Below are 17,076 nucleotides of genomic sequence, written 5' to 3'. Positions count from 1 at the left end.
CTGACATAATCAAGCCGAAAGACCCACATTTCGTCGAGATTCATCATCGTTTGCGAGAGGCGAGGTTTTGGCCACACTTCAAGGATTGCATAGGCGCAATAGATGGTAGTCACTTTCCAGCGGCAGTCCCGGCTTCGGAACAAGCGAAATATATTGGCCGACACGGTTACACGTCGCAGAATGTAATGGCCGTATGTGACTTCGATATGAGGTTCACATTTGTGGTGACAGGATGGCCAGGTTCCGTACATGACACAAGAGTACTACAGGATACTTTAATAACTTATGCGGACAGGTTCCCCCATCCACCGGAAGGTATATAAATATTTTGTACATTTGTATAATACAGTACTATTTTATGTCATATGTACGTAACATTTGTATTTTGTGTTTGTGCAGGTAAATACTATCTTGTCGATTCGGGTTATCCAAATAGAAAGGGGTACCTTGCACCTTATAAGGGTCAGAAGTACCACATTACGGAATGGCAAAATGCGAGGCAACCTATTGGGAGTAAAGAAGTATTCAACTATGCGCACTCATCCCTACGAAATGTTATTGAGCGATCATTTGGGGTGCTAAAAATGAAGTGGAGAATTCTATTAAGTCTCCCTTCATTTTCGCTTGAGAAACAATCGAAGATAATTATTGCATGTATGACACTGCATAACTTCATTAGAGATAGTGCTCTACACGATAGAGATTTTGATGAAGTAGGACCTAATAGCCTAAGTCATGATCTACCTGCAGGTGAGAGTAGTACTAGCACATCTTATGAGTTAGACATGAGTGATTTTCGAGATGCAATTGCAAATGCATTAGTGTCGTAGTTAACTTAGTGCAATTGTAACGGTACTTATGATGTCATCAACTCCACTAATTATTTTGTAATGACCTTTATCTGCGTTATGGGTTTCATTTTATCGTTTGTTCGAACAGAATCTGCAATTTGAGAATCTGTATCCAAACACGTAGATTCTGACGAACAACTTTTCTGCACAGCTGGCGAACCAAACACCTAAATTCTAACCACCAGCTTTCCCCAACAGCCAGCTTTTCCCTACAGCCAGCTTTTCAGATAAGCTGGCCAGAAAAAAGCCGAACCAAACACGCCCACCGCGCCAGCGTGAGCCGAGACGCGCCCAATCTTCACGCCACGCAGTCAACAAAACAAATCCACCCGCCCGCGTGCCCGGTGTCTCCAACTTTTTAGAACATCTCCAGTAATGTTTCAAACTGGTGCCTCAAATTGAAATATAGGGCTCTACACAAGAAAAATTACTCCAAAAGTGTCTCAATTTATAAAATTTGGTAAAAAAATATAGGGCACTATCTCAAGTGCCTCAAATAAACTATACCGTAGTGGACTATATTATAATCTAGATTTGAGACTTTGTTGTTAGAGCATAATATTTGTTGGTGCCCTAAGGGCGTGTTTGATTTCTAGGACTAATTTTAGTCCATCCATTTTATTTTATTTTAGTCTCTAAATTACTAAATACAGAAAATAAAATAGAGTTTTAGTTTCATTATTAGTTAATTTAGGGACTAAGATAAAATAAAATGAATCCACTAAAATATAGTCTCTAAAAATTAAACAACCCCTAAATAGTATAAAATATATTTATTTTAGATTATAGGGTATTTTTAGAGAACATAGATGTTTTTACGCCTGCTGTTGCGTTGCATGTATAGATGTCCACGAAGTTCACTGTTTGGGCCCGGGCCGGCCCGTCACGAATAAGCGGGCCGAGCTCGGACAAGAAATTAGGCACGGTGGGCTAGACCAGCACGACTCGTTTATTTCTAAGCCAGTTTTTCTGCACTAAAACGTGTTTACCAGCTCACTTAACTCGTTTTGCCCCGGTTTTTCGTGCTAAACGAGTCAGGCTCGGACAGGAAAAAATGCCCGCAGGCTTAGACAACCCGTCCCGGTTTTCTAATCGTATCTGACGGGCCGAGTCGGGCGGCCCATTTGGCCATCTCTAGTTGCATGCTCCCCTCCTCCTCCCCAGCTAGTAACTTGGCAGCCGCTACTTGCCTTGTCAGTTGCGTCGCTGGTCGTCCACCCTCTCCTCTGTCTCCGCCCCCCGTCTCCTCTGTCCACTCCGCACCCTCCTTGCCTCGGCGGCTCGGCCCCATTGCTCCGAGCGCGGCGGCTCTGGGCAACCGGCGGCGGCTTCTGAGCGGCTGCGATCCGACCGGGGGGCTCGGCGCGGCGCCCACGCCGAACGGTGTGATCGAGCCCGTTGGGAACTGGGGAAGCCAGGCCATGCAGCGTGCTCCGGGGTGCCGCCGCGGCGCGGGGCCGATCCTGCTGCTGGCGCTGGTCGCATTGGCGGCGGCCGCGCCGAGGCTCGTGCGCGCGGTCACCGACGCTGCCGACGGTACGCTCGTGCACCCCTTCCCCGCTTCCTCTGCTCGCAGCGAGTTGGTTCCGTCCGTGGACTACCGCTTCGCCGCCGCTCGTGCTAGCTGCTCGATCGTGCGCTCGTCTGGGGGTGGGGTGGGGGTTGCGTGCGCGGGTGGGTTGTTTGTTCCGGCCTTGTCGGTGGTACTGTACTGTACTGCGATGCGAAGCACCCAGGCAGGGGCATCGGATTGATTCTGCGCGGTGCTGACGTGCTGTGCATGCTGCTGGGCCGGGAGCGGCGGTTCGTGCTCTCGCACTTTGCTTTTCGCCTGCCTCTGCTTTTGTGGATTACAACAACTCCGTGAGCGAACACGACATCCGAGCTCGTCGGATTGTTAAGCTTTTGCCATCGAAACCTGCAATCTCGTATCTGCCTGCTAGCACAGGTCGGCTGTAATTTGGATCGCTTTCGCTTGGTGTTTCATTCAGTTTGTTCGGGCCGTCCCTTTCAGCTGGGATTAACGAACGTTTTTTTTTTTGGAGGCGTTATCTCTTATGACAGCAACGAGAGACGTGGATGTGCTGCTCGCATGTTGGATCCGTGGATATTGATAGCATGCAGACGCAGGAGAAAATCATGGTTTGCTAATTATGTTAGACGTACATGTAGCAGGATGGTTTGTTAACTACACTAGCAGTACAAAGTACAAACAGCACGGGAGCTTTAATCATACTACTAGTGTTAATTGTCACGTTTGGTACTGCACATAGTGTACATGGTGAGGACCCTACTCATGTTGGGATCCAAGGATGGTAGTCTAATTGACAATAATATTGATTAGTGTTGTAGTTGCTCATTAGTCAATTATTAAGTATTGATGTGGGATCATGTTCCTAGAATTATTGAACTTCTACATGCTTTGAAAGTGCAAAATTTTCCTTTATACGCTGTTTTCAGGTCAGGTGTTGTGCAATGCAGGCAGTGTGGATTATTTTTCTAATACTAATTGCTTCTTCATGCTTCTTTTATCATATGTAGTCTTTGCAATAAATGGGCTGTACATTTCACTGGGATCACCACCTCTTCCTGGATGGACTGGAGATGGTGGAGACCCTTGTGGTGAGGGCTGGCAGGGTGTTCTGTGTACCGGCTCTTCTATAACTGGAATGTATGTCAGTTTCTTCATTACATTTCCTTTTATGTATTATATTTGTTTTACTTTTGACATTGTCAACTCACTGTTTCTAGAACCATGAATGCTGCAAACTTGGGAGGACAGCTGGGAAGTTTAGGAAACTTCAATGCCATCACCAGCATGTAAGGATGTTCACACTAAATTTGTTACTCATTTATTTGAGTTCTTTTTATTATATCCTTGTGCCATGATCAACACTATGTTGCAGTCTGAATTAGAATATTTTCTACTGGTTGAGTTTATCGCCTCGTCATACACAGGTTGTCTGTCTTACCAATGACTTTATCTTATCTATAGAGAGCTTAACAACAATAATATTGGTGGAAGCATACCAGAGGACCTACCTGTTACTTTGCAGAGTCTGTATGTTCATCGATCATTCATGCAGCCCATTTAGCCTTTGAGACCATTAATTCATGGAATTGTCTTTGTTTCTCTTGCTACAGTTTCCTCTCTGCTAATCAAATTACTGGAAGCATACCAAGTTCACTGTCAAAACTCGAAAACTTATCAGCCATGTAATGCCTGCCTCTCCTTATATGCAAGATCGTATTCATGCTAGTTTGGTATGTAAACCACATACTGTGTGATCCTTTTTTCCAGGTCAGTCAACGGCAACCATCTAAGTGGAGGCCTACCAGACACTTTTGATTCACTCAATAGACTTGTAAATTTGTAAGATGTGTCCTGTTCCCTACATTCACTCATTGGACTTGTAAATTTGTAAGACATATGTGTGCAAATGTGGACCAATATGATGTCTTGATTGGCTGACCATACCGTCTGCACTTGCTTTACAGGGATATTTCTTCGAATAACTTGACTGGCGTGTTACCGTCGTCAATGAAAAGTTTGGCATCTTTAACTTCATTGTAAGTTTTCTTCTTTTGTGGCCTTTGTTATGTTATTTCCCTCCTTTTGTTTTCCCAAACTTGAAGGGTAGTCTGCCAGCCTGGTGCAGTGGTGAGAGTTGTCTCACTGAGTCACTAGGTCGCTGGTTCGAAGTGTTAGAGTGGATATACTAACCAGTTCAACTCAAAAGCTTAAGCTAATGCGAGAAGGTAGCCAATCCACTTATATACTTCAACATCCCCACTCACATGTAGCCAGACCAGAGAGAAAGGCTCAAGCGCAGCCAGGGAGAAAGAACTAAACATAGAAATAAATGTGTGGAGACATAATAAAGTCTCTGTTAGGATTCGAACTTGAGACATCTGCTTTGATACTATATTAGAGTGGACGCACTAACCAGTTCAATCCGAAAGCTTAAGCTAGCGGAAGAAGGTAGTCAATCCACTTATACACTTCAACATTCTCTCATTACCTTAATCTTTTGAATTGAACTGGTTAGTGCATCCACTCTAACATGATATCAAAGCCAGATGTGTAGAGCTCGAATCCTGGCAGAGGCTTTATTTATGCATCCACCCATTTTATTCTCATGTTTGTGCCTTTCTCTTTGGTTGTACGTGAGTGTGAGTGTTGAAGTGTATAAATGTATTGACTACCTTCTCCCACCAGTTTCAACTTTTGAGTTGAACTGGTTAGTGCGTCCACTCTAACGTGAAGCAGTCTCTCCACATTTGTGGGGGAAGGCTTGTCGTTTTATTTTTCCCCCGAACCCACCCATGTGGGTCTCTGGCGCACTGGCACCCCTGTTTTTCAAAACTTATTTCCTTTTTATCCACCACTTCTATGATAGGCACATGCAAGACAATCAACTGTCTGGGACCCTTAACGTTTTGCAAGGTCTCCCACTGAAAGACTTGTAATACCTCAATCTCATATCTCTTCTTCCATAGTTGTTCTGTTACATTTGTATTGATAATTGAAGGCATGCCATTTATCATTATCTTCTCATTTACATAACTTAGCCTATATGTTGACTTTCCCTATGGTACATGGCATTGCAATACAATGTGCCGTCAATTTCCATTGTTGATTTCCAAAGAGTGTAACATTTCATATTGGTTCCAGACACTACAAGTTTGACTTGAACATTAGTTTAACAGATCATGATTGGCTGATGTCTACAATCCAGAAGCTTGTGCTCGGTTGCTAAAGGAATTAGCATTTTTAACAAACTATCTCTTGCTGCCTTCTCGTAGTATGTTGCACTTGCACTTCTCTCATGTGCCGCTCACTGATATCTGGAGGCAATGATATCTAGAAGGGTAGGCTTAGTGTAGTGGTGAGAGCTGTCTCATCGAGTCACCTGGTGGAACGTTCGAAGCAGTCTCTCCATATTTACGGGTAAAGGTTTGCCTCAGTTTATCCCTTCCCCATACACCACTCGTATGGAAGCCTTCGGCACTAGATTTTCCCTTTAATGATATTTTAATAAGGTTTTCTTCATTGGAGAAAGTAACACATGTTTCATTTACCATGATCTTGCAAATGAACACTTAGTCAACACTAAGGAAGCGTTAAACAGTTTATGTCAAGCTCAGCATTCATGCAGTACAGCCGCTCTACTCTTATACTTGAATTGAATTACTGAAACCAAACTCTGACCTATTATATTGAAATATTACTTTGATCGTTAACTGTTTACATTTTTTAATATACTTTCCTGACTTCGGACAGGAACATAGAGAATAATATTTTTTCTGGACCGGTGCCTGCGAGCTTGCTTAACATACCAAACTTCAAGTGAGATACCTTCTTCCTTTCACATTTACCTTAATCAGCTTCATTAAACCTCCACGATGTTGTCTGTAGCATTGTTATTTCATCTATTAGACAAATATATAATATTATTTAGATAGGTTGTCTCGTCTATATGAACTTGTTAAGCGACTAATAGTATATCATCACAGAAAGGACGGGAATCCATTCAATACCACATCTGCATCTCCGCCTTCAACAGGACCCGACCCAACTCTAACACCAGCACCTAACACTTCAAATTCAACGCCCCCAGCACCAGCACCCCCATCTCCTTCAAGAGCTACTCCCCCGCCTAAAACAACCTCAAATTATCCTGAAGGATCAACTACCCGAGACAGCACTTCATCATCTAGGAAACACAATACATCAACCCTCAAGATTGTTGGTTTTGTTCTTGCTGGAGTAGTGCTGTTTATTGTTATAGTCTTCCTAGTATTATTTTGTCTATCCAAGTACCAAGGGAGACAGTCGAGATACGATCGTAATAGAAGTCAGCTGGGAGGGGTGCATCATAGGGTTGAACCGCAAATCAAGCCACCTCCAGTGCAACAAAGCAATGATATTAAAGAAGGTAAACCTTTCATCCCACTATTATATAGCTTTGTGTTTATTTTTTGCGTTCATGTAATTGGTTTATTTGATAAGTTCAGGCGAGACACCGGACAGGAGGGTCCATCAACTAAGTTCATCTGCAGCAGGTATAAAGTCTTTATGACAAAGTGCATCTAAGTTATATTCACCAACTACAGATGTCAGAAAGTTTGCGTGCTATTGTTTACAGCTCTCCCAAAGAAGTCTCCTGAAAACCAAAAGGAGCACATAATTAATTTTGATCAAACAGATTCAGATCTGTTTCATGTTTCTCTACCACCTCCTCCTCCACCACCGCCATTAACCCCAATTGAAAGAGTTGCTGCAAATCTCATTGTTCCACTAGAAAAGCGATATATTCCTCCACCAAAGACAAGTAGCTCGACTTCTTCCGCGTCATTCTCTGTTGCATCTCTTCAGCAATATACAGATAGTCTCAGAGAGGAGAATGTGATCAGAGAGAGTAGATTAGGAAGGGTTTACCTAGCAGAGCTTCCTGATGGCAAGGTACAAACTAAGTATTACCTGTCTTGATGAAAGAGCAGTCATTATGCTCAGCATTCTGTTCAAGTATTAAGCTAGTATCATTGTATTTTGTGTAGTTATTGGAGGTTTTAAAGATTGGCAATGCTAATGGAAGAATATCAGTAGATGACTTCCTAGAACAGATTGAATGTATCTCAGATATCAAGCATCCTAACATTCTTGAGTTAGTCGGATACTGTGCTGAATATGGGCAGAGGTTACTCGTATACGAACACTTCAGCAGAACGACACTGGATGATGCAATTCATGATGGAAAGGATACTGAAAGTGCACTGTCATGGAATGCCCGCCTCCAGGTTGCTCTTGGTTCAGGAAAAGCCTTAGAGTAAGTCAAATTATTATTCTATTAATTCGTATAATATTTTTTTTTGAAAAAAGCTATAATTATTATTAGATATATGTATACAAACTGTTTTCAGCTATATATATATATATATATATATATATATATATATGAATCCAACACATATATGGTGTTCTTTAAAGCAGTTGAGCTTTCTGTCAATTTATTTTCAAATTACTTTTCCCCTGCAGGTATCTCCATCATAGCTTCCATTCTCCAATTGTGCACCAGAACTTTGAACCAGCTAATGTGCTCCTTGATAAAAAGTTCTCAGTGTGTGTTGCTGAATGTGGACTGGCAGAATTGATGACATCAAGTTCAGTCACTCAGGTAAGCTATAGTATTGTGTTTCACGTCTTTAGAACACCTAAAAATGGGGATGATGCAATCATGGTTCTATTTACATCTTTTCTGTCATGTCCAATCTGTTTGAATTGCTCATATTACTATGGCTGAAATATCTCAAAACTAGACTATTATCTTGAATCCTTGATTCATAGGTGCTAATGGTTAACGGTTTTATCAGGCGTAATATCTACTTGTTCACTGTAGGATAGTTTGTGTCGACAAGCCTGGGATTTCTCATGTTGTAAATTGTAATAAAATTAGCTAGTGCAATTGCCTAGTGCCAAATTTCTATCTTAATGTTTTTCAACAAGGACATTTTCATCCTTTAGCTATTTTGTTCATAACAATCCAATTTGCTTTATTAATGGTGGGTGCAAAGGCCCAGTGGGACCTCCAACGCTAGGTCTAGTGGGTGTGGCTGCAGGCTGCAGTAGATGATAATCAAAAGGTCACAAATTGGTGAATGCAATCAAAAGATTACCCCCCCCCCCCCCCCCCCCCCCCGGGGCCCCGGTGGATTTGGCATGTAATCAAACTGCTTTCTGTTAATGCAATGACACAGAGTTCTCCTGAGTGTTTGAGAAAAAAAAAAGAAAGGCCTGGAACAGAGTAACTGAATGTTGATTGCAAAAAATAAATAAATCATGTAGTATATGCAACTAAGGTTTGTACAACGCTGCTGCTGGTATTTGTCCACTACTCTAGCAACTCCTTGCTCAGTTGAGTAACCAGATTCTGACTTGCATAGATCTATGCCAGCTTTTGACTCAACTTGTTACAAAATGCTACATAGGCCTTTGGTTTGAACTTGGAAGCGATTAAATTGTTATTTATGTAAAGATTTTGATTACCTTATCTTCTCATAGTTGCGCCTAATGCTTTCCTAGTATTGTTGCAAATGATTGGCATAGTCTGTTTCATGTTGCTAAGGTGTGACAAAAATTGCATCTTCTTGTGCTGAATGGCAGAAATTGCAAGTGTACTCACATGTATTGTTTATTCATTGCAGCTGTCAGGTCGGATGCGTGCATCACTGGACTACGAAGCACCTGAATTCCAGGATTATGGGGTCATTTCAGAAAGGGGTGATGTCTACAGCTTTGGTGTAGTGATGCTGGAACTTCTTACGGGGCGTAAACCATATGATAGGTATGGGGTTACTGAAAGCAAAAAGGCTAAACTCGTTCTGTATGTTTTCCTAGTCGTTTCAGATAATTTTTTTTGAAGTTAAAAATGGCTTTCTGTTGACATACCCGTTTTATGGAAAATACGTAGTTCACGCCCGCGTCATGAGCAACATCTTGTTAGATGGGCCAGTTGGCAGCTTCATGACATTGAATCCCTATCCAAGATGGTGGACCCACCTATACGTGGACAATGTTCTGAGAAAGCATTGTCACATTTTGCTGACATAATCAGCCGCTGTATCCAGGTAATTCATTTTTTCTTTCTTCATCCTTTTATTGTAGTCTGCAATATCTAAGCGACATGTTCCATCTGATTATTTGCACAAAGCGTTTAGTATCAAGAGATCAAGATCATGTTTCTGATCTGAATCTTTCATAATGCAGCGGCAGCCAGAGTTCAGGCCACCAATGTCTGATATTGTACAAGACCTAACTAGACTTGTAAATGCTACTGGTGAGGAATCAGAGTAAAGAAAAACCATGGGGATATACAATACAACCCTCGTGACCAAGTTGCGTGTTGTACAAAATTTTGGGAAGATAATTGTCTTGCCACAATCTGAGGACAATATTGTAAGGATGTATTTTCTTCAGAGATCATTCCACACTAACTCATGTCAAATTGGAGTTTCATTTACACATGGCTGGAGAGTGGAGGTACAGCAATTTGTGCACCTGGTCGTTGATCATCAAATCCATCTTTTTGCATACATGATATTGTACATAGCAAGGCCCTGAATTCTTGTAACTAACAGTCAGGAGTTCGATAAATTGGTTAGTCTAAAGCTAGTCATTTAATTATTCGCTTGTTCATCATGTTGGATGGATCTACTCTCAGCAGTCGAAGAAAAATTGTTCGGCCATTTACTTCTTGTAGAGAATAGAGATGATTTGGTTACTGCTGTAAAACCCAGTTGTATTCTCCTTTCAGCTCTTGCCTGTTGAAATTTGAATGTTTATCTGTGGATTTATTCCCGCAATGCTGAAAAAAACATGTAGCGTGAATTTTGTTCATAGTGGATATGTATGAAGATGTAAAATTTGTCTGGATGTAAAATTTGTTGTTGAGGCCCAAACAAACATAGGGTCTGTTTGGTTCGGCTTTTTTCTGAATAGCTTTTCGGAAAAGCTGGCTGTGGGGAAAAGCTGGTGGTTAGAATTTAGATGTTTGGTTCGCCAGCTATGCAGAAAAGCTGTTGGTTAGAATCTAGGTGTTTGGATACGCAGATTCTCAGATTGCAGATTCTGTTTGAACAAACGATACACATAAACACCGAACCAACAAAAGGTCATTACATTATAATTAGTAGAGTTAATTACAACATAACTATCGTTACAGTGACATATTAAACTACGACACTAATGCATCAGCAATTTCATCTCGAAATGCACTCATGTCTAACTCATCAGATGTGCTACTACTACTCTTACCTACGGGTACATCATGACCAAGGCTATTAGGTCCAAGTTGATCAAAGTCTCTATCGTGTAGAGCACTTTCTTTAATGAAGTTATGCAATGTCATACAAGCAATAATTATCTTCGATTGTTTCTTAAGCGAAAAAGAAGGGAGACTTAGGAGAATTCTCCACTTTATTTTAAGCACCCCAAAAGATCGCTCTATAACATTGCGTAGCGAAGAGTGTGCAAAGTTGAATACTTCTTTGCTCCCAATAGGTTGCCTCGCATTTTGTCATTCTAAAATGTGGTACTTCTGACCCTTATAAGGTGCAAGGTACCCCTTTCTATTTGGATAACCTGAATTCACAAGATAGTATTTACCTGCACAAACAAAAATATAAAGTTAAATACATAAGACATAAATTAATAACGTATGATACAAAAGTACAACATACTTATATACCTTCCGGTGGACGCGGGAACCTGTCCGCATAAGTTATCAAAGTATCTTGTAATACTTTAGTGTCATGTACTGAACCTGACCAACCTGTGACAACAAATGTGAACCTCATATCGAAGTCACAAATGACCATTACATTCTGGGATGCGTAACCGTGCCGACCAATATATTTGGCTTGCTCCGTGGCCGGGACAGACGCGGGAAAGTGACTACCATCAATTGCTCCTATGCAATCCTTGAAGTGGGGCCAAAATCTACTCTCTCGCAATCGAGGGTGAATCTCTATGAAATTTGGGTCTTTGGGCTTGATTACGTCAGAAGACATCTTATATAGTGCATTAAGGACTTCACTATACTTGCGACTAATAGTTTCCAAAGAGTGACCAAACTTATTCCTTATCTGCCTAAATGACTGTGGACCCCCACATGCCCACAAGAAAATACCTAAAGCTTCCGTTGTACTGACACCTCGGCTTGGAAGCAGACCATAACTTTCCACCAACGTATCATGCAAACGTCGGAACACAGTTCGCCGCATGTGAAACATGTCGAAACAGTCGCCACTACTCTCCAATGTTCGCTCAACCCATTGGATACCTGTTTCAACCATTGTTCTTCTAGAAACCCCACTGGGCGAGCTCCCCCATATGTCTACAGCACATAGGGCAACAAGCAATTCTCCAGCCCTCTCATCATCAGATGTGTGTGTATCAGGTTCACACATCTGCAAACACAGAAACAGTAACCACATTTCTTGAATAAGCACAATATATTACAAACATATTCATGTATCATAACTCAAAGAAGGCTCACAGATTGACATTGTTCACACACATACAACTCTTATTATTGAAAATACATGTTCAACTCGAAAAATTGGAAAATTGTGCGATGCGGAACAGATGCATACGACATGTATAGTTTGTAACACGACTGCACGATGAAAAAAGACTCAAACTGACGACAGTTAAAAACTCTAACAACAGCACCAACATAGTTCGGACATAGCAGCATCGTTGTCAGACGAGCACCATCTAACTAGACTTAACATTCATCTCGAAAGCACGGCGCAGCCAAGCGTTCCTTCCTTCTTTGGTCTTCAGGATTGCAAATACATCTCTATACCGTTTCTCCATCAACAAGTGAGTGGCAAAGAAACGTAAGTCGCTGCCTTCCTCTGATCCATCTTCAATTACTTGTTGCAACTGAGCAGCAACCTCTACACGTACTAGGTCGGTCTCAAAAGATGCTATGGACTTGTTAGTGTTCATGGAACGCGACTCAAAAGCCTCCACAAGGCGTTTCATGTATTCATCCTTCGTATATTTTTTCTTCTTAGGTTTAGGAGAATCATGCAGCACCTTACGCTTCCCTATCGCATTTGAGCAGGGGTCTGGTGTGCTGTTTTCACCCCCACCTAAATTGGCTTGCACGTGGTCATCAGATGAAGAATTTGCATCCTCAACTCCAGGAACAAGGGTTGTTTCATTGGTGCAGACAATGGGTCCAAACATAACCTTAAGCTCGTCCTCATTCTCAAGGGGGGCTATTTTGAACATAATACACCCTGTCATTGCCTGCAGTAAATGTTATTTCCTACTTTCATATGTCCATTAGTATTGTTAAACTAGGAAAACAAAATTTTTTGTCTACTTACTTCATTTTGCTTAGCCCACCACTCATCTGGTGCACTGATAGAACCAGTATGAGGGTCTCGACCAAGACCTGTAGCCCTTTCATTAAGTGTTTTCCACTGGGTGAACATTCTCTTTAAGGAGTCCCATCTATTCTTCATTTGATCCCTGGTGTAAGTGCGACCAGTCCGTTCCTTAAACTTCCTTATGAGGTTAGCATACCCTTCTACATTTAGAAAATGTTGGGGCCTGTTGCGTGCATTCACCTCTTCTACACAAATTTCTGTGTAAATTTTTGTTGCTCTACTATCCCACTTTGCAATCACTTTGCCAGACTTGTCCATCTAATGCAAAACAAGTGTAGAGTTTTGAAAATACGTAGTGCAGTCGAATTAAGAAGAAAACAAAATTAACACTCAAGGGACCATAATAACATTAGGTAGTACCATAAGTAGTAACATTCGGTTTTCCTTAATTACATATAGACTACCTTAATTAAACTGCTGGTGGACACAAAAGGACAGGGAACACATTACAGCAGTGCATTAAGCAAAAGTCTGATCCTATCCCTGTTTCCCTAAGACCTTACTACAAGCTTAACCAAGTTCTAACTTAAACCTCATTGTCACTAAACGAAGGCATCTGATCGGAGTCATATTCAATACCCCAAAACTTTTCAAAGTGCTCGGCAAAGTCCCAGTCTAGACTAAGGTTGTCTTCACCAGGGGGTGGTGAGGACAAGTCTGAGGGTTCGTAGTTGCTGTCAGGCTGGTGGGTAACGTAGTTGACCTTGTCTAAATACTCTTGGAACACCAGAGAATCTTGCTCCATCATGCAAGCAATGTCCTCCAATGCTACACGAAGTTCAGTAGCATCAAATGAGGTCAATCCGTGTCCAGGACGGATTGTTTCCCGAGCTACGGAAAATATCTTGTCCACAATCTCTTGCATCCTTCCAATTGCCTTGTCGGCTATGGAGTCTGCTGAATCCATCTGATGTGGATTTAGATGGTTAGTGTACTAGACAAGGGGACAATCTACTAACTTCCATGTATTGACATGAATGCGTGCTAACATGGACAAACTTTGGTTGAAGCTACTAACATACAGGTAGTAACAAACAAAGTATGAACTGAACCCTAAACATACAGGTTGTGACAAACAAACTAAGAACTAATCCCTGAACAAATAATAGTGATACAATAGATCAATGGTATCCCTAGTAAACCATAAACAAAAATTGGTTCAGCCCATGTTGACAGTAAAGTGTGCAACAAATTGAGTATCACATTACCTTGGTTGCACTGGATCTTGGAACTGAAGACAAAGACCCCGAGTTGATACGGAAATCTGAAGGCGCCATTGGACAAAAAATTAGTTAGTACGTCGATCCATACCCGTTATGATGTACTGAATTAACTGGAAATTAGCCGGCCATGGATGAAGCCTAAACAAATAGTAAACGGGGCAAGACGAACCCTAGCAACACGAGAGGAGGGGGCGGCGAGGGTCGGGATCGAGGCGAGCTACACCGTACATGCGAAGATGACGACACGACGGGGGGGGGGGGGGGAGCAGAGGAACCTTCACGACGGAGCAGCGGTGCCGGTGTGGGTGCGGCAACCCTAGCGACAGTGAAGGGTCAAGGAACGACCGCACCTGCGGTGGTGAATGAGAGGGTCCGTATGGAGGAGAGAGCTCGTACCTGCGAAGACGAAGACAGGGGGGAGAGGTTCCTTCGCGACGGGTCTGAGGCGCCGACGTGGGTGCGCGAACCCTAGCCAAGACGGGAATGAGATGTGGTGTAGGAGGAGAACAGACGGTCGGGATGGAGGAGTTCGCGGAGGAGGTAGCCCGTACCTGCGAAGACGACGATGCGGGGAGGAGAGGGACCGGCGGCGGCGCGTTGGGTTCACGGCGGCGGAGGCGCGTTGCATGGGCTACAACCCTAGCGAAGTGGGTGGGGGGCTTCTAACCGAAGCCAACTGAAGGCCACTTCTAGTGGACCGTGGCGGGGGGGGCTTCTAACAGAAGCGCGTCACGCAGAAGCCGCGCGAAAATCTGGCCGTTTGGTTCCAGCTTCTGCTTCTGGCGGCCAGAAGCCGCCTAGAAGCTAAACCAAATAGGGACATAGTAATAATCAACCTAGATCAATTGAGCTGGACCTCCTTCTCCTTTTCATTGAAAGCAACTTTCAAAACAAAAAAGTCATCATAATGACAAGTCATTCAACATAATGAAACAAGCTACAAAAGACAGAGGTGACGATCTAGCAATCGCAAATCACTAGACCTCAGGTGTAAGTACACACAAAAGGAGAAGGACACATAAAAATGTGTCAAAAATAAAGAAAAACACCAAAGAGGCACAAGAGGAAGCAAAACTAACATCCTAGTCAAAGGCAATCAATCATGTCATTTGAAAGCATCTAGGTCCCTGATTGATTTTAGTAATTAATGACAACATAAGAATACTTGTAACTAACGTGTGTTTTGCAGAGCAAATAGTAAGTTAGGTCACAATGCAGAAAATTGCGCTACAACCGTGAAAACAATTTCTCATATGAGAACTTGAAGCAACGACTGAAAAAGGTGAACCAAAAGATGTAGGTCTACATATGCTAAGTGTCAAAGGAGTTGTGGGACCTTGGTATAGAGTTAGAACTTCTATTTTTATTTTAGCCATACTATAAAGAAGGGTCGTGGATGGTGAAAGGGAAATAGGCTTACACCTTTTCCCAAATTGATTGTGGTGGTTGAAATGCCCAACACAAATAATTGGACTGACTAGTTTGCTCTAGATTATGAGTTCTACAGGTACCAAAGGTTCACAACAAACCAATAAAAAGACCGAGAAAGGATTCAAATATTGAGAGCTAAAGTCAGCCGAAGTGTCCCCTGGTCTGGCGCACCAGACACTGTCCGGTGCACGAGGGACTTCAACTCCAAACCGCTCACCTTCGGGAATTCTGGAGGCCTGAGAGCACCTAGAGGGGGGGTGAATAGGTGATCCTGTAAAACTTAAACTTATAGCCACAAAAACTTGTTAAGTGTTAGCACAATAAATGCCAAGTGGCTAGAAAGGAGTCTCAACAAAACACAATACCACAAGAGATCAATCACAGAGACGACATAGTGGTTTATCCCGTGGTTCGGCCAAGACCAACGCTTGCCTACTCCACGTTGTGGCGTCCCAACGGACGAGGGTTGCAATCAACCCCTCTCAAGCGGTCCAAAGACCCACTTGAATACCACGGTGTTTTGCTTGCTTTTTCTCAATCCCGTTTGCGAGGAATCTCCACAACTTGGAGCCTCTCGCCCTTACAATTGAAGTTCACAAAGAACACAGAGCAAAGGGGGAATGAGCAACACACACAAGACTTCAAAAGATCAGAGCAACAACACGCACACAAGTCGCAACAAGAGCTCGCAACACAACTCAAAGAGTTCGCAACTCAACAAGAGCTCTAGATGCTATCACAATGAAACGAATACGTGAGATCGATGTCTTGGTGCTTAGGAATGTTGTAGGAATGCTTGGTGTTCTCCTCCATGCACCTAGGGGTCTCTTTTATAGCCCCAAGGTAGCTAGGAGCCGTTGAGAACAAATCTGGAAGGCCATCCTTGCCTTCTGTCATCGGGCGCACCGGACAGTGTCCGGTGCCCGATTCCTTTCCTTAAATGGCGAAGCCGACCGTTGCAGATCTGGGAGCCGTTGGCGCACCGGACATGTCCGGTGCACACCGGACAGTCCGGTGCCCCCTTCCGACCGTTGGCTTGGCCACGTGTCGCGCGCAGAATCCGCGGCGGACCGTTGGCCCGGCCGACCGTTGGCTCACCGGACAGTCCGGTGAATTTTAGCCGTACGCCGTCAGCAAATTCCCGAGAGCGGCCTCTTCGGCCGAGGCAGCCTGGCGCACCGGACACTGTCCGGTGCACCACCGGACAGTCCGGTGCTCCAGACCGAACAACCTCTTGGCTGAACACAGCCAACTCCCCTCTTTTCTTCTTCTTCCTATTTCTGATACTTAGACAAGTATATTAGTACACAAAACCAATGTACTAAGACATGGAAACATACCTTTGCTCTTGATTTGCACTTTATTCATCCATGGCATAAATCCACATTTAAGTACCTGTGTTGGCACTCAATCACCAAAATACTTAGAAATGGCCCAAGGGCACATTTCCCTTTCAATCTCCCCCTTTTTGGTGATTTATGCCAACACAACATAAAGCAACTAGAACAAGTGCAATATCACTTCAAATAAAAACTCAAATTTATTTTGATTCAATTTGGCATATATGGATCATCCTTTGCCACCACTTGGTTTGTTTTTCAAATCAG

At 42.9% G+C, this 17,076-nt stretch overlaps 2 protein-coding genes across 4 annotated transcripts; one reads left to right on the top strand and one right to left on the bottom strand.

Annotated features, from left to right (window-relative positions):
* The first annotated feature begins 1,986 nt into the window (after positions 1–1,986).
* Positions 1,987–10,248, top strand: LOC103629681 (protein STRUBBELIG-RECEPTOR FAMILY 3). 3 transcript variants are annotated; one of them, XM_020539360.1, is made up of 17 exons: positions 1,987–2,387; positions 3,393–3,522; positions 3,603–3,671; positions 3,847–3,912; positions 3,996–4,067; positions 4,153–4,224; positions 4,350–4,421; positions 5,252–5,317; positions 6,136–6,201; positions 6,369–6,790; positions 6,870–6,917; positions 7,001–7,317; positions 7,413–7,681; positions 7,891–8,029; positions 9,057–9,196; positions 9,323–9,479; positions 9,619–10,248. In XM_020539360.1, exons 1-17 carry the CDS (start codon positions 1,994–1,996, stop codon positions 9,703–9,705), a joined length of 2,586 nt encoding a protein of 861 aa, XP_020394949.1. In that variant the 5' UTR covers positions 1,987–1,993; the 3' UTR covers positions 9,706–10,248. The 3 variants fall into 3 exon arrangements, with proteins under 3 accessions (XP_020394949.1, XP_020394950.1, XP_020394951.1); XM_020539362.3 differs by lacking the exon at positions 1,987–2,387 and adding an exon at positions 2,571–2,799 and having other exon boundaries at positions 2,916–3,522; XM_020539361.1 differs by lacking the exon at positions 5,252–5,317.
* Positions 10,249–10,927: 679 nt separating this feature from the next.
* Positions 10,928–13,073, bottom strand: LOC103629680 (L10-interacting MYB domain-containing protein-like). The gene is made up of 5 exons (XM_035960292.1): positions 12,753–13,073; positions 12,145–12,672; positions 11,693–11,819; positions 11,099–11,182; positions 10,928–11,016 (listed from the first exon to the last, which is right to left on the bottom strand). The coding sequence occupies exons 1-5, from the start codon at positions 13,071–13,073 to the stop codon at positions 10,928–10,930; spliced, it is 1,149 nt and encodes a 382-aa protein (XP_035816185.1).
* Positions 13,074–17,076: the final 4,003 nt, after the last annotated feature.

Source organism: Zea mays, chromosome 6 (genome assembly GCF_902167145.1).
Source record: "Zea mays cultivar B73 chromosome 6, Zm-B73-REFERENCE-NAM-5.0, whole genome shotgun sequence".
In the NCBI taxonomy this organism is placed as follows: Eukaryota; Viridiplantae; Streptophyta; class Magnoliopsida; order Poales; family Poaceae; genus Zea; species Zea mays.
Note: the sequence above shows the minus strand (reverse complement) of the source record. Positions and strands in the feature narration are given on the sequence as shown.

Coding starts and splice junctions, on each gene's coding strand:
- LOC103629681 (XM_020539360.1), top strand. CDS start 1,994: ATGCTCCCCTCCTCCTCCCCAGCTAGTAACTTGGCAGCCGCTACTTGC. Junction 7,318..7,412: donor CAGAGCTTCCTGATGGCAAG/GTACAAACTAAG, acceptor TATTTTGTGTAG/TTATTGGAGGTTTTAAAGAT. Junction 9,197..9,322: donor GGGCGTAAACCATATGATAG/GTATGGGGTTAC, acceptor GAAAATACGTAG/TTCACGCCCGCGTCATGAGC.
- LOC103629680 (XM_035960292.1), bottom strand. CDS start 13,073: ATGGACAAGTCTGGCAAAGTGATTGCAAAGTGGGATAGTAGAGCAACA. Junction 12,673..12,752: donor GGTGGGCTAAGCAAAATGAA/GTAAGTAGACAA, acceptor CATTTACTGCAG/GCAATGACAGGGTGTATTAT. Junction 11,017..11,098: donor GTTCCCGCGTCCACCGGAAG/GTATATAAGTAT, acceptor TTGTTTGTGCAG/GTAAATACTATCTTGTGAAT.